This window comes from Cololabis saira, chromosome 14 (genome assembly GCF_033807715.1).
Source record: "Cololabis saira isolate AMF1-May2022 chromosome 14, fColSai1.1, whole genome shotgun sequence".
NCBI lineage: Eukaryota > Metazoa > Chordata > Actinopteri > Beloniformes > Belonidae > Cololabis > Cololabis saira.
Window position 1 is genome coordinate 29,048,991 of NC_084600.1, and position 14,920 is coordinate 29,063,910.

Here is a 14,920-nt window from a genome sequence, read left to right on the forward strand (position 1 = left end):
ATGAGGGATTACTATATATACAAGACTGTCTCAGAAAATTTTAATATTGTGATTATTTTAATATTAAGCTTACAGCTTAAGAAAACTCAAATATCCTATCTAAAAAAATTTGAATATTCTGGGAATCTTAATCTTATGCCATGTCGCTCAGGTGCTCTCAGCTGTACTGTGACCCCTGTGACTAGTTTTGGGTCGACCGAGAAGGGTTGAATTTCTGCATACTGGCAAATATTTGCTCTGGTGTGAAGGCTGCTGTTTCAGGCTAACCCCAGAACAAAAGCTGGGCTCCCTCTCGAAGCAGCTGGGTCTTCTGGGGGTAGTATCGTCACCTTGGATGATTTCAGGGCCACTTACCAACAACATCTGAAACCAGCGCCGCCAGGGGTGAAACCCAGAACTAGTGAAGTGCTGCTGGGACCTGCCACTGCTCGCCGTGCCGCTTGTGTGGCACGGCGGTCACCTCCGAGTCGGGTCAGCCTGCCGGCTGGGCCCCATGAGTGCCTGAGTGACTTTAGGTCACACTGGACCTCTGGCAGCTCTTATCTTGGTGTCATTTTGGTATCAACTTCTAAAATGATGAAGTTTGACAGGAGACAGAAGTTTTTCTGTCTGCCTGGAGGGATCGGTATCCCCCTCTGCTCCTCTTCCTTTTGGCGTTCCTCAAGGGTCTATTCTGGGGCCTTTATTTTTTTTTTCTGTACATGCTCTCCCCGGGATCGATTCTTAGAAAATATAACTCTTTTCACTGCTATGCTGATGACACACACATTTACATGCCATTAAAACATAACGACTCACACTCTTTTAAAAGTTTACTAGACTGTCTGCAGGACATCAAAGCCTGGATGGCTTTAAACTTTTTAAACTTTAATGAAAATAAAACAGAGGTACTCATTTTTCATCCCACTGCTGCCTGTGACTCATATGTAGATCTAGGACCTCTAGAGCCACATATCAAAGATGCAGCCAAAAACCTTGGTGTAATTTTGGACTCCAACTTTAAAATGGAGAAACAAAGTAATGCAGTTGTAAAATCTAGTTTCTTCCAGTTGAGGCTTTTGTCCACGGTTAAACCCTTTTTATCTTTGGAAAACTTTGAACTTCGTGTCATCCCGTCTAGACTAGTGTAATGCACTGTATGCAGGAGTTAGCTGTTCCTCCCTGTCCCATCTGCAGATAGTTCAAAATGCTGCAGCTTGCCTTCTAACCAGAACGCAAAGGCGGGACCATATTACACCTGTGTTCGCAGCTCTTCATTGGCTCCCCATCCGTTATAGGATCAATTTAAAAATGTTTTTATTTGTTTTTAAATCTTGACATGGTCTTGCACCTTCTTATATCTCAGGTCTTTTAAATGTCCATAGACCTTCTCGGGCTCTTAGGTAATTTTTACTCATTAGCTTTTAACTCGCCATGATTTTTCATTTATATGTTTTATTATACATTTATATTATTTATATGTTTTATGTTTTACGTTGTCCTGTTTTGTTTTTCTTTTTCTTTCACTTGTCCAGTACTTTGGTCAGCTATTGTTGTTTTTAAAGTGCTTTATAAATAACTTGAACTTGAAATTGAATTAGCATAAGCTGAGCCAGCAAAACTAAAATAGCTAACTTGTGGTCTTCCAGAACTGCTTGTTAACTCCATTTTGCAACACAGTACTCTTCAGAAACTCATGGGTGACGTAACCTGGTATTTCTTCGATGGTCTATGTAGAAACCGAACTTGTTGGAGAATCAATAGTCATCTACAGGGACCGAGAAAGGCTGAAGCAGCAGTCGTCAACAGTCGTCAGGGACCATTTCTCTCACCCTTTTTTAAAATGAGGCTGAAAAATGTTAGTTAAATGTTAGTTGCCTACAGAAACGTTCCACTTTTACGCCGTAATTGCCTTATAAAAGCTGTAAAATACAGGTTCAGTGACAAAATCCTCTACAAACCAAGTTTGACGTGGCATTGCGCCCAAATACGTAAAGAAGAGGAAATCGTTGTTGCTCATGTGCAGAAATGTAAAGCGTTGGTTGGATTTCGGTGCACAGAGCCACCGAACACTTTGTGCTTTTGCTCTTAAATAGTGGTTTATAATGGAGGTTTGTTCTGTGAAGCTGGGATCGATATATTGACGAGCCAGCAGTCTGCAGCAGTTGTCATCAAGCCTCCCTGTGATGTGGGCGGGGTCTGGCACCTGGGGGAAAACTGTGTCAGTGGCACTAAAGCACTTCCAAATGTTGGCCGATTTATGCTGATGACGAAGCCATTTGGTCGTCCCAAAGTAGCCCTGGTGACGAGGCCTGGCCGGAGAGCTTGCGGTGACCGAGCAGCGCAGAGATCCCCCCAGCCCCCCCTCTGGGTGGAAGTTGTACATCATTCAGACAGAAGATGCACTTCAGCAAAATCTCCTCGTCCTCATGTCGTTTATCTCAGCCAGACGGGATGATACGAATGTTATGTAAATGGTTGTGTCGCTCCTTTAGTGTGTCACACGCTGAGCGTCTGGCCCATTGATCCGGGCGCTGGATGTGTGTGCGGCGCGCTCTGACCCGTTTGTGCAGTGGAGTGTGAGGCCAGCGGATGCGGCTTCAGGGTCACTGCTGGTGTGGGACTAAATGGACCAGTCCAGGAGGCCGGGCTGTCACTAGCGGCCGCCCACTCCCTGTCAGCGCATCACTACTAGGTCATCCTGATCTCTCTGTGGTACACTTGGCTGTGATGGATTGCTGCTATCGACCGCCGCTGTCTCTATGGGCTGCAGTAAACACTTTCACAGGGTCTGAAAAACACGTGGGACTCGCATCTGAGACCCGGTACGAGCCACCCACGTTTTTACAATTTGTCAGTGCAAAAAAGAAAAAAAAAGTCTCCTATTTGGAGATTGACTCTCTTTTGGAGTCTGACTTTTAGTCTTTATTTACTCCTCGTCTATGTACAGTAAGTATTTGCTTCATGTCTTTTTTTTGATGGTACACATCTTTGTGTGATATCTGGCTGCACAACTCCTCGCGGGGCTGGCATGGCTGTCTTCTCTGCTCGTGTCTCATTTTGTGCAGTCACGGCGTCATCGTAAGTTCCGTTACAATAAAACAGAACTAAAACATTTATTTTGACAAACACTTAAAACAATCATCCACTTTTGTATTTTTTGCATTCATTAAACTGAAAGTAAAAATCTTTCTCCATAAATATAAAAGATTCTGACGAAACAGAACAGGACAGCAGAGTAAATGCTGATGCTCAAATAATAAAAGTTTAGTCAATGTTTGGCCAGAAACAAGAGCATGAGCTTAACTTCACCTCAGCCGTGTCCCAGTGTGGTCAATATCTGAACAAGTGCTGTCAAGCGATTAAAAAAATTGAGCGATAATTAATTAAACTCTGTAATTAATTAATTTAATTAATCTCTTTTTTCATCTCACCTAAAAATTGCTGAGAAAAGCCCTCAACTTTAGTTTTACTTTAAATTCATTACATTATTATGGCAGATCAAAAGATTGGTATTCAACAACAAAAAAAAGTGGTTTTATGAAGTTTGTTTTTTTTAACAGACTGCAACAGATGCAGTCCTAGCCATTTACATCCACTTGGCAAGAACATTCGCCAGCCTCTCTGTCGTAGACATGCGCACGGTGCTCTCCTCGAGTTTAGTTTGGGGAAGAACGTTGCTGTGGCTTGATAAATTCCTAACATTGTTGCTGCTAACGTTAGCTGTGGCTGTGCTCACAACCGGGTGCTTTGTGTTTATGTGGCTAAATTTGAGTTGCTTTGGTGGTATGCACAGTCCTTTCCACGAAGAACACATCCACATCTCCACCAGAGGATGGCTTAAGATGAAGAAAGTCACCCTTTCGCAGTGGATCCAGTCAGACCTTATATTAGACCTGAACCCCACAGAGTATGAAGGGAGCCGTCTTCACACTCCACACTCCTCCTGAATGTTGATCGGGTCTGGTCCAGAGCTACCAAGAGTGCTCTGGACCAGACCTGTCCAACCACCTATGAAAAGTTAATTTACTCTTCCTGCAAAGCTTTGTTTATGTTTAACCGTTGTGTTCAATAAACACAATAAATAACAGCTTAACCACATAGATATTGTCTTTTGCTGTGATGTAGATAAAGATCAGATCAGATTTTATGGCAAATTAAAGCAGAAAACGTTGATTGCTAAGGGGTTCACATACTTTCTTCTTGACACCGTATAAGCAATGTTAGTTTGGTTTTAAAATTATTATATATTGTTTAAAAATTCCATCCAGTTGCTTTGGTCTGTTGGTGTATTCTGTAGGAGCGGGAAAAGTGGGAATATTTGTACCAAAGCAAAAGTAGAAATACCATTCTTTACAGAAAGTTAATTAGATAAATGTCCTAAAAGATATTAGCTTTAGAATAACTGTTGAGACCCTAAAATGTATTCAAGAGTTGCAAAAAGTGTATTTCAGGTTCAAGTTCAAGTTTATTTACTGTATAAAGCCATTTAAAAACAGCTGACCAAAGTGCTGGACAAGGGAAAGTATTTCCCTTTGGAGAATATTTTTTTGGAGCCATTTATGTTAAAATATTACAGAATAAAAGTCAATAGTTCCTTTCAAAATAAAGCCAAAAACAGAAGCACTGAAGTCTTTGTTCTTCTCGTGGCTAAAGGTGTTTTTTTACGGTTCTTTATCAGGTATTCTGTCAGGGTGTGGGATGAGTCCAGGACCAATCAGGCCCCCATGTGGTGTTTCTGCCGGACACAGGAATCGTAGAAGTGCTTAAGCCTTTGACTCGGGACCGGCTGTAGTTTTGATGAATATGGTTTTTATTGCTGAAGCAATCACTTCTGATGATGACGGGCCATTTGGCCTCATGCTTCACAGTTGAACTGTTCTGTCTGCTCTGCCAGATCCTCCGTGGATACGCTGTCACGTCCAAGGTGACTGGAAGTGTCACTTTCAGAGGCACTTTGTTATCCTCTCAGTTGGACGGGATGTATAGCGATTCACTCTGTGGAGTATTTCCCCATCAGAGGGGCCACGTTTGAAAACGCTGCCAATCGGACAGCTGCATCAGGATTTCGAGACCTTCTGTTGAAGGTGTTTGATGCTGGTTTTTAAACTCTTTATGGAAAGAAGACTTTTCGCCTAGTAGTGGTGTAAGGTAAACTTTTTCTGCTACATGAAACTCTGCTCTGTTTTGTTTAAACACAGAAAACACGGTATTTATAATTCCTCTGTTTTGTATCCCAGGGTTGGCCTGAATGGTGCTCTGGAGCTTCAGTATAAGATTAAACCAAATAGCTATGAACTAGTAGGGTATCTGAAGCCACACTGCAAAAGACCAGGGCAAGACTGCCGGACTAGGCATTCACATGCATCCTCTCCAACATCAAGTTGGTTGAACCCTTAAAGCAGGCTGCCCAGGGCCAAGGTGCAAGTGGCAGTAAGGTGGATGGTGGGGTGAAGCCCATGCGTTGCTGTGAACCTGTGGTTCAGAGAAGGACTGACCCCAAAGAGATGGGTTAGGGTTAACTTTAGCACCTCAACAAGGCTGTGACGACACGCCTACGGAGCTATCCAACTGTTTTCAAGTTATGTGCAACATTACTGTGCCTTTACTGAAAATAAAAACAGCTTCATTTTGGAACTTTGCTATGCTTAATAACAACTAACAGCTTTTTAATACCTTTGCAGTTCGATATGGTCAACTAATTAACAACGGGCTCAAACACATCGGAAAACGCTTGACGCCGGGTGTTTCCGCTGCTTTGGGTTGTCTGATGCTCACGCCTTTCTCGTAACTAGTTGACAAATTATTATATTTCTTCTTGGTAAAATAAAAAGCTGGTTGTTTGTGAGGTTTGACTCTGGTTTGATGTCCTCCTCCTGCAATAAAAAATGGGTCTCAAATGTTGGTCTCTGGCATGTTGTCATCCTTTTAACAGCCAGTGAGCTGAACTTCACAGCCACCGGCGAGTGACGGTGCTCGCCTACCGTCTGACATATATTTATTTGCAACATTATTATGGTGCTCTATTATTATTTTGCAGTGTGACTATAATGTCAGTTAATTATCAGGTTATCCAGCTCTACTTTTGCATTTGTTAGGTCAGAAAGTCAGACTCCTCCTAAAGTATGAACATGTGTACATTAAGATATTTGGTTCCAGCTCTACTGTATTCCTATATCTGGGTACTTTGCAGTTTCACAATATTAAAGTTAAATACTAAAAAAATATGTGTCCACAAACACAATCATCACACAGCATGATGATGTTACACTAGTCTGTATTTAGTTTATGCAGAACGGGATATATAATAAGCTGCGGTTTTTGTTGAAATAACTGCTTCATGTGCTGTTGCGTCGCAGTGACAACAGACTGTAATTGAAGCCAAACAAAGAAGACTGAGGTGGATTTTGATCAAGATTGTAGGATTAAATGTGAGCTTGCTGTTTTCTTACATACATATTAATGAGTTTGGGGGCTTTACTCATACTTCCAAGGATGTGGGGAATCGTGTGTCATCTCATCCCTTCAGGGGAACAACAGTGGGCTTTGAGGTTTTTACGAGATCTGGACTTCTTTCTTGGTTGACTGGACTTTTTACCGTGACTCCTAAATGACCTTATGCTTTAAAGTGGACACACACGTCCACATTTACGGCATGCTACACAACTACGCAGCGCCAGGGAGCAGTGAAACTGAGCTGTGAGCCCAACTTTGTCATATGTTCGAGCTTGTCAGTAATCATTTTTTTATTTACACATGAATTAAATGGAGAAGTGCATTAACATTTATTCAGAGCCATGTTTTTGAATTAATTGGTGAATTAGTGTTGGTTAGTTTACATGTTTCTATAATAAATTTCCTTAACACTATTAGTTTGGCACAGGTAGCAAACAATACCTCTTAATTTGTTGGGTTCTGGATAAAACAATGAATCCTACTGCAGCCAGAAGAATCACCATGACAGAAGGTGGCGGCAAATCAAAAATGTTAGATCTGTGAGCTTGGACAAGAAAACCTAAGGAGTGAGGATGCTGAACAAACTGAGTGTTGATTCACTCATTCTTGACCAGTCATCATTCATTTGCACTGGATTCTGGGGTACCGCTGTTGTGCGTCTCGGGTAGCTTGGCTGTCCAGTTATCGAAGGCTAATGATAATTCTATTAAAGAATTATTAATAATTAATAAAGTGGACTATTTATCAATTTGAATTATCAAAATGATAATAATTCTCGGGGCACCACCCCCGATGCCTTACTCCGGGGGAAATTTGATAACTACACAGCAGAAAATCAGTCTCATTATGATTTGAATTATCCTGCAGAACAGCAAATCTTACTATATCTTACAGAATAACAGTGAAGGCGTGATATCCGAACACTAGGCTCTGCTTAAACAAATCAATTTGTGACCAAATCTTGCATGAAACAACAACCACTCATAAAAAAAATCAATCAGGATTTATTTACATACAGGTGTCAAAAGATGATAAACGCAACACCCCACATAAACCTGATGGCAGAAATGGCTTAAGTATCATAAAACAATTAATTAACTAGAAAAACATCAATAGAAAAATAGGACATGAAAGTTAAATGCATGGAATGAAAAAGAAAAAAGAAATCAAGCAATAATAACGAAGATACAGAACATCTACAGTTCAAGCGGGGCTCCTGTGGTCTTTTAAAGATGGACGCGCCCTCTGGGCCACGTGCAATCGGACCGGATGGCGAACACGGCATTTAAAACGTGCCTACGGCAGAAAACAACGACTACCAAATAATCAAACATGATAATGATAACAATGATGATGTAATCTCAACTCTGAACACAGATTTAGCTCTGTAACACGTTCTTAAGTTACTGATAAACAGAGATCCCGACTTCACACAGTTCTGAACCGTTCTTAGTCCTACTGATCTACCGTTCCCGGGCTCACGTTTCCTCGGGGATCCGGATCGGATGCCTGCGGGTTCTGTGACTGGGCCGTCCCTTCCCCTGAAACGGATTAGACAGCGGCGGGGCCGCCTCGTGCCGGGCCGTGGTTCCGGACCAAACGGAGGCTCACACGCATTCCTAGGCGCGGCGGGGGGACCGGTCTCTCCTTGCCGTGCTTCCCTCTCTGCGCCGGTCGCCGACGCGCGGCCGTCCGGGCCCCGGGAGAGCTCACGCCGGGCGAGACGCCGGCCGTCCGTCCCCGATCCCTGCGCCGGTTGGCAGACAGGGGCTCAGAGCGGGAAGGGGGGTTCAGTCTGAGTCGCAGCTGTGTCCCGATCTGGTTGCCGGGAGCGCGTGGGCGTCGGAAGCTTGGATCTGTGAACTTAGAGGACAGAGTTAGTGGAAGCCGGAGGCTCCCCGGGAGACCGCCGCTTCAACGACCGGACCCCGCAGGGCCCGGTCCGAGCAGGCCTCCTGCCTCCCCCCAGCCCGGGGGGAGAGAGAGGTGGGATCTTTGGCCCAGAGCCAAGAAGATCCAGCTGTTCCAGGACGAGATGTTGTTGAGAAGAGAGAGAGAAGGAGCAGCGGCAGGGGTTTTGATCCTACGCGCCCTGCGGTGACGTCATCGGTGCCTCGTTTGTGATTGGATGCGCGCCGCTTGTGGGCGCCGCCCCATCCCGCAAGGCATGCTGGGGGGTTGCTGGTAGGTTTTGTGTCTGTCCAAAGAGGCCTGGTTTTAGGGCTCCGCTGCGTCCCGACCCCTGCTTAGGTGTCATAAAACCCCAAGGAAGTCTGTTTTCCCTGGCAGAAACCCTGCTGGGTCCTTGTTTTGATCTCCGGCCATGCAGTGGGGGTCGTAAACGGACTATCTCGACCCAGGCCGAGATAACCAGGAGTTAGCAGCAGGGGGTTGCAGGACTTCAGGAAGAAGGGGCAAAGTCTGGTTTTACAGGTCCTCATAATCACAAAAATATACATTTATAAAAGTCCACATGATCACTGGGTGCGGCCCAACACCGCATACCCCGCTAGTGCATGATAGCAGGGCTGGCCCTAGGATTTTGGTGGCCCCTAAACAAGACTTTGTTTACACCTCCGCGACATAAGTGTCTTAATGATTAAAGTCAAACTAAGGGTTTGTTTTAATCTAAAAAAAAATGTGGTTGTGTTTTATTTCTATGCAGAATAATCACGGTACATTGTAGTCTCTTAGTCTTTATGATGAAGGATCTAACTACGTCAAACTGTGGGGATAGCCTTGATAGCCATTTAAAGGGGCCATCCAGGTTTATCAGTGGGACAACGTCTGGAACCAAGTTTTCGAAAAGGATCTAACATTTCCAAGATTGCTTTTTTAGCCACCCCGAACAGAGTTTTCAGCATGAGTCATCTCTTCTCATTTATTGCCACCATTGTGTATGCAAACTTAAACACAGCAACCATGATCTTATCATCCCACTTCGTTTTTCTTCTTATTTACTTCCTGACCATCTTTTTTTTCATTTATTTTTTTAGTGGTTGGCAAACAGCCCCTACTTTCCCCACCAGGAGCGCTAGTTTGCTAAATCAGTAGATCCTGCCGGTGCCATCACATCAATAGAGAGGTGACGGTTCAAAGGCCTCGTTGCAGTTCCAGCCTTTTAGGTTTTAAAGGGTAACACAGCTGTAGACGTACCCTAACAAAATAAAAACTAGCTGGAAATGGCTATCAAATGTTGCACCAACACCTTAATGGAAATGTAGTTACTGGCACTGCTTTAAATACTCCTGAAACAGTTTCAAATGTAAAACAAACCGTCATTAGTACAACGCTGACTTCTATTTTATATTGCTGCTAGTTTAAGCCCCTTAATAGTGTGTACAACCGCTGTTGGGTAGTTTTTATTTGTGTGTTTGTGTTGTTTTGTTTGTTTTATCGAGGAAGATTAGAAAGAATGCAGGTTCTCTTTCTGTCTGTGTAGTAAAGTGCTTCACTTTGCATAGAAACAATGTGTTTGTCAGTAAAGCAGTTGTCTTGTTTACTTCCCCACCTTCCTGTTCCCTTTGACGACAGAAACATCCTGAGTTCTTCCTTCAGTTTTCCGCTCACTCTGATTCCTCTCGTATCCGGAAGCTGGCAGAGGATGCTCATTATCTTTCCTCTCTGTTGTTGTTCTGGGTGCGAAAAGAGTGGGCAATTATAGTACAGCTCTTGCAGAGAGCCAAACCTTTCTATAATGAGAAGATTTTCTCAAGCAGGACATACTGTCTGCCTGTGTTGTCTACTGTGTGTATTTAGGATGGATGTGTATACTTTATGCAAATGCAGTGTTTCTGTTTAATCCAAAGTGTGACCATTAAAATACAACAGACGCAGGTTTCGTCTGTGGTTTTTTGTCCAGAACATTGCTGCTTGAACATGATGTGCTCTGACAATTTATCCACTCGAAAATATCTGAGTTAAAGCGGTGACTCAGTTTTGGAGTCGGTGTTTGAATGAAGGGGGATGACGGCATTTAAAGGAAAAAAAACATCAGAGGAAATGGCCATGTTGGGTTTATATCTCTGTTTACTGCTTTCAGCGCTTCTCTTGAAAGGATTTAAATGGGTAATCAGTGGGATAATGGTTTGTTGTTCCGTTTTCTGTCATGGAAAGCGCATATTCATTCATAACAGCGCTATCATTTCTCTGCTTATCTAAAGCAAAGTAAAAGCATCACTTCCTACATACATGCGGGTGATTTTCTGGCACCCTCTTAAGACGATATTACAATTAAAATTTCTGTTTTTGTTCTCAAACAATGAAATGATCAGTATTGAATGTTGGACCACATAGAGGAGAAGAAAGTAACTTTAGAGACGTGTGAGGCTCCTGTATGCAGCTCCTTATGTTGATGCAAACGGTTCGTGTTAAGAGTGAATGAGGTCACTTGTGTCGCGTTGAGGAACGAAAAGGGCTTTTTTTAATCACTGCGGTTTCTTTCAACTCCACTGAAGGTTTAGTAAATTTTTATATTAATATATATATTAATATATATTAAAAAAAAAACTATATATATATATACATATATATATATATATATATATATATATATATATATATATATATTGTTTTTGTTGTCATAATATGTAAACTGTACTCAACCCAAAATTGGTAGTTTGGTTGTATTCCCAGTTTGCATAATAGACTAAAGGTTTATATATAATATAACTTATTGAAAAAATGATGTAATAATTTAACTTCAACATGGCAGTAACAGATGATCAGCAGCTGATTTGTACTGAAAGTCATGCAGATATCAATACATGGTAACATATTTGAATGTGAATGGTTGTTTCTCTTCCTCAGTTTGCTCCCAGTACTCCCGCGGTGTGTTCGCCATCTTCGGCCTGTACGACAAGCGTTCGGTCCACACGTTGACGTCCTTCTGCAGCGCCCTGCACATCTCCCTCATCACGCCCAGCTTCCCCACCGAGGGTGAGAGCCAGTTCACTCTGCAGCTCCGGCCATCCATCCGGGGGGCGCTGCTGTCCCTCCTGGACCACTACGACTGGAACAAGTTTGTCTTCCTGTACGACACCGACCGGGGTGAGTGATACCGACGGTGAATGCAGTGATGTCCAATGAGTCTCTCATTCAACAGAAAACTTTTGTAAAAGTACCAGACAAGTATGCTGGTTTTTATAATGATTTTTGCCAAAAGGATATAGTTTAAAACGGCAAAATGACAGCTGTGATCAATCAACTCGAGATTTTAAAGGTTTTTAAAATCCTTTAGATTTTTTATTAGATGGTAAGGTTTTGTATTAGATGGTAGGAAGTTAAGTTAAGTTAGGGACCAAAGCAACATGAAGCAAATCAGTTTTGAATGAAAACAGAATCTGTGTTTGCAGCATTTAATGTTAGCCCTGGGAGAAATTGATCTACCTCAAAATAAATTGCTCTTCTAAGTGTGACTCAAAAATGTAGTTACACTCAAGTAATATTGTGGAAAGGGTTGCTATAGACAAACTGGCTAAAATTTTACTTTGTAAGAGTACAGAAAGTGATATATCACAATTCTGTAAAAGTTGATTACTAACTCCGCTGTCAAGGACAGTTCGTGTCCTCCGCTAACACCCATTTGTCACAAATACGTCAGCACTGGTTTAGTTATATTGACGTCATTTTATGCACTTTCTGTACACTTACAAAGGAAGTTATCTGATTTTCATGTGGCGGAAGCCTCTGATAGGTCGACCAAGTGGCACTCTTCCCAAGAAGCCTGGGTAGCACCTGCTTCATGGGTCCCTGGTTTGGTTACGGCTACGGTCAACCCTCCTCAGCCAGACCTGGCTCAAAATGGCTGCGAAATTGTGTAAAACACTCCTTTTCTAGCTATTGAGTACAGAGGTGGTTTTATCATGGTCTGGGTTCAGGAAAATGTCATTCAATAAAGTATGAGACAATTTGAGAAGGACACATCAATGTTACTGTGTTGAAATGAAATTTTGAAATCAGTTTTTTTGCTCAAAGATGATCCATCTCTGCAAAAGTGATCCTGGACTAATCGAGCGCCTTCAATTCTAACCAAATGGTCTTAAGTATGATAAACAAAGAAGTCTATCAGCAGGTAATCCATGAAGAGAAGATATCCAGGTTTCTGACACTTTTATGGAGCTTTGTCTTCATGGCCAGCAGTTGAGTGAATGGATGCTCTTATAAAGTAAGAGCTGTTCTCAAGATAAATTTAACAGGAGGGGCTGTTAGAAGTGTTGTGTCCAGTGTTGGAGTTGTTAGGGCCCGAGCACTGAAAAAAAATTACGTATTTTATGGGCGACAGGCATGGGTCGACAAGAATGGGCTCCATAGCGCCACCTATTTTGTTTTTCAACGAGCCCCATAATATTGTTTGGCCTGCAGCAATGACCTTTATGTGTCTATTATATCAGACAAAGCCCTACAAAAAAGTCTCTTGGACCCATGCTCTAAGTTACACAGGAAGTCTGGCATTTTGAACAGAAAATGTCATTTTTCATGAATTCTGGTCATTTCCAGGCCTCGTACTTTAACGAACTCCTCCTTGTACCCCACCTGTTGGCACCAGGAATTGTCATGTCTTCTATTATGCATCTGTGCTCCAAGCGAGATGAGCGGATGTTAAATCAATACATTTGATATTTCATGGTTTGCATTAATGGACGTGGCAAGATGGCTCAACAGCGCCCTCTAGAAAACTTTTCTCTGCCATAACTTTTGAATGGTTTGACATAAAGATTCGTGGGTGGTGTCATCGGACTCGGTATTGAGTCCTTGACCATAATTGGTGCAAATTATCCCCGACCCTTTTTCTGATTGGTCGATATTTCATAGTTCTTATTTTCTGCCATAACTTTTGAATGGTTTGACATAGAAAGTCGTGGGTGGTGTCATTTCTGATATAGTGGCCATGAGTGCGAGTGCCCGTTCATCGGTGCTTGCAGCTTTAATTTTTGTCTTGTTCTTGATCCCACATGTGGATAAGGACTATGTATTTGTCTCACTTTTATGTTTCCCACTCTCTTCTTCTTCTGTGTTTTTCTGTTTCTTTCTGCATGATGTTTTTTTTCTTTTCTCTTTTACCCTTTTCATTTTCCCTCTGCGTCTCAGCCACCACATACACACCAGCAGAGTCGATAGGTTTGTACGTATTCACCCCACCGTGTCACATTTCCATTACAAGACAGAAAGGATATGGGCTACTGCCTGGATCACATCTCCACATCTCGCTTTCATACATTTTCCAGAAGGTAGACAGAGGTTTTTAGCTCTCTCTCTCTCTCTAGACTGTGGAAACCGCAGTGAATGTGTGAGCTGATTGGCTGTATGAGCCTGCGGAGTAAGGGCTGTATCAGGAGGGCTTCTCTCTCTTCAAAAAAGAAAAAAAGAAACTCATTCCCTGCCTCTTTTTCTCTTATCTCGGGTCATACATGCTTGACTGGGTAAAAAGCCTTTTCTCCTCTCAACAAAACCGACTTGTATCTGATCAAGTGTTCTCCAGAAACCCAACAATGGTTCCTGTTTGTAAGACTGCACTGCCCTACAGATGGGCCAAGGACACAACGTGACTTTAATACAGATAATCTTACAGGGTGCGAAATCTTAGTCTCTTGTGATTTAAAATGAACTGTAACAACTCAGGCGTTAAGAATTTAATGGAAAAAAAATCGAACAGTGGGATAAAAATAGTTTAAATTAAGACTTGTTCGCAAAAACATGGTCACTAAATGTGTGCATTAACAGGTAGCTGAGTTACGCTTTTCACAAAGCAAATATGAGATAATTGAAAGTGAAAGAACTGAAGATGCTGTATGAATGTTGGTACGCGGCATTTGCAGAAGTACGCAGATGTCCATTCTTTAAAAGAAGACTGATAGATGTCTGATAAATGGGCAGAAACAATTAGAAACACAGTCTGTGCTGCTGCGCTGCTTTGAGACAAAGCAACTTGAACACAATGTCACATTCTTTTTTTCTGTGTATTAAAGAAGCAACATCATTCTAATTGCAGAAAATTGCAGTCCCTTTACCTTCCACTGGGGGCTGGTTTTAGATACAAGGTGTTCTTTATTGACCTCCATGTTGAAATGTTAGCTCACGCTAACCTGTGATGCTAATTAAAATTACTTTGCATTCATTCTGATCAAATCTGTCCAAACATCGTCATCCTCTGAGCTGAAACGAGTGCTAGCAGGGGTCACGTGGCCACTTCAGAAAACCTGCTCTGATGTCACAAAGTGTTTCTCCAACTTGTATCAAACAAAGTCTGTGGTATCAAACAACCACTTCCCAGCACCCCACACCAAGCCAGAGTTGCCAAAAATCAACAGTCCTTAATAGGGTGGAGAAATGGTGTGAATAAAAATGTTTTGCACATTGAGAGCGCCAGACTGTAAAATGTATTGTTTAAAGGTATTGTGACATGAAAAACACATTTTTCTTGATTTTTTGTGTTTTGTTGGGTGTCTTGACATCAATTACACCCAAAAAACAACGAACTTTTAAC

At 42.2% G+C, this 14,920-nt stretch overlaps 1 protein-coding gene across 1 annotated transcript in view; it reads left to right on the plus strand.

Annotated features, from left to right (window-relative positions):
* gria4b (glutamate receptor, ionotropic, AMPA 4b) overlaps window positions 1–14,920 on the plus strand; it is a 156,207-nt gene that overhangs the window by 63,124 nt on the left and 78,163 nt on the right. The window contains exon 3 of the mRNA XM_061740334.1: window positions 11,245–11,484. Coding sequence (XP_061596318.1) covers window positions 11,245–11,484 — 240 coding nt within the window. The remainder of the gene's footprint in view (window positions 1–11,244; window positions 11,485–14,920) is intronic.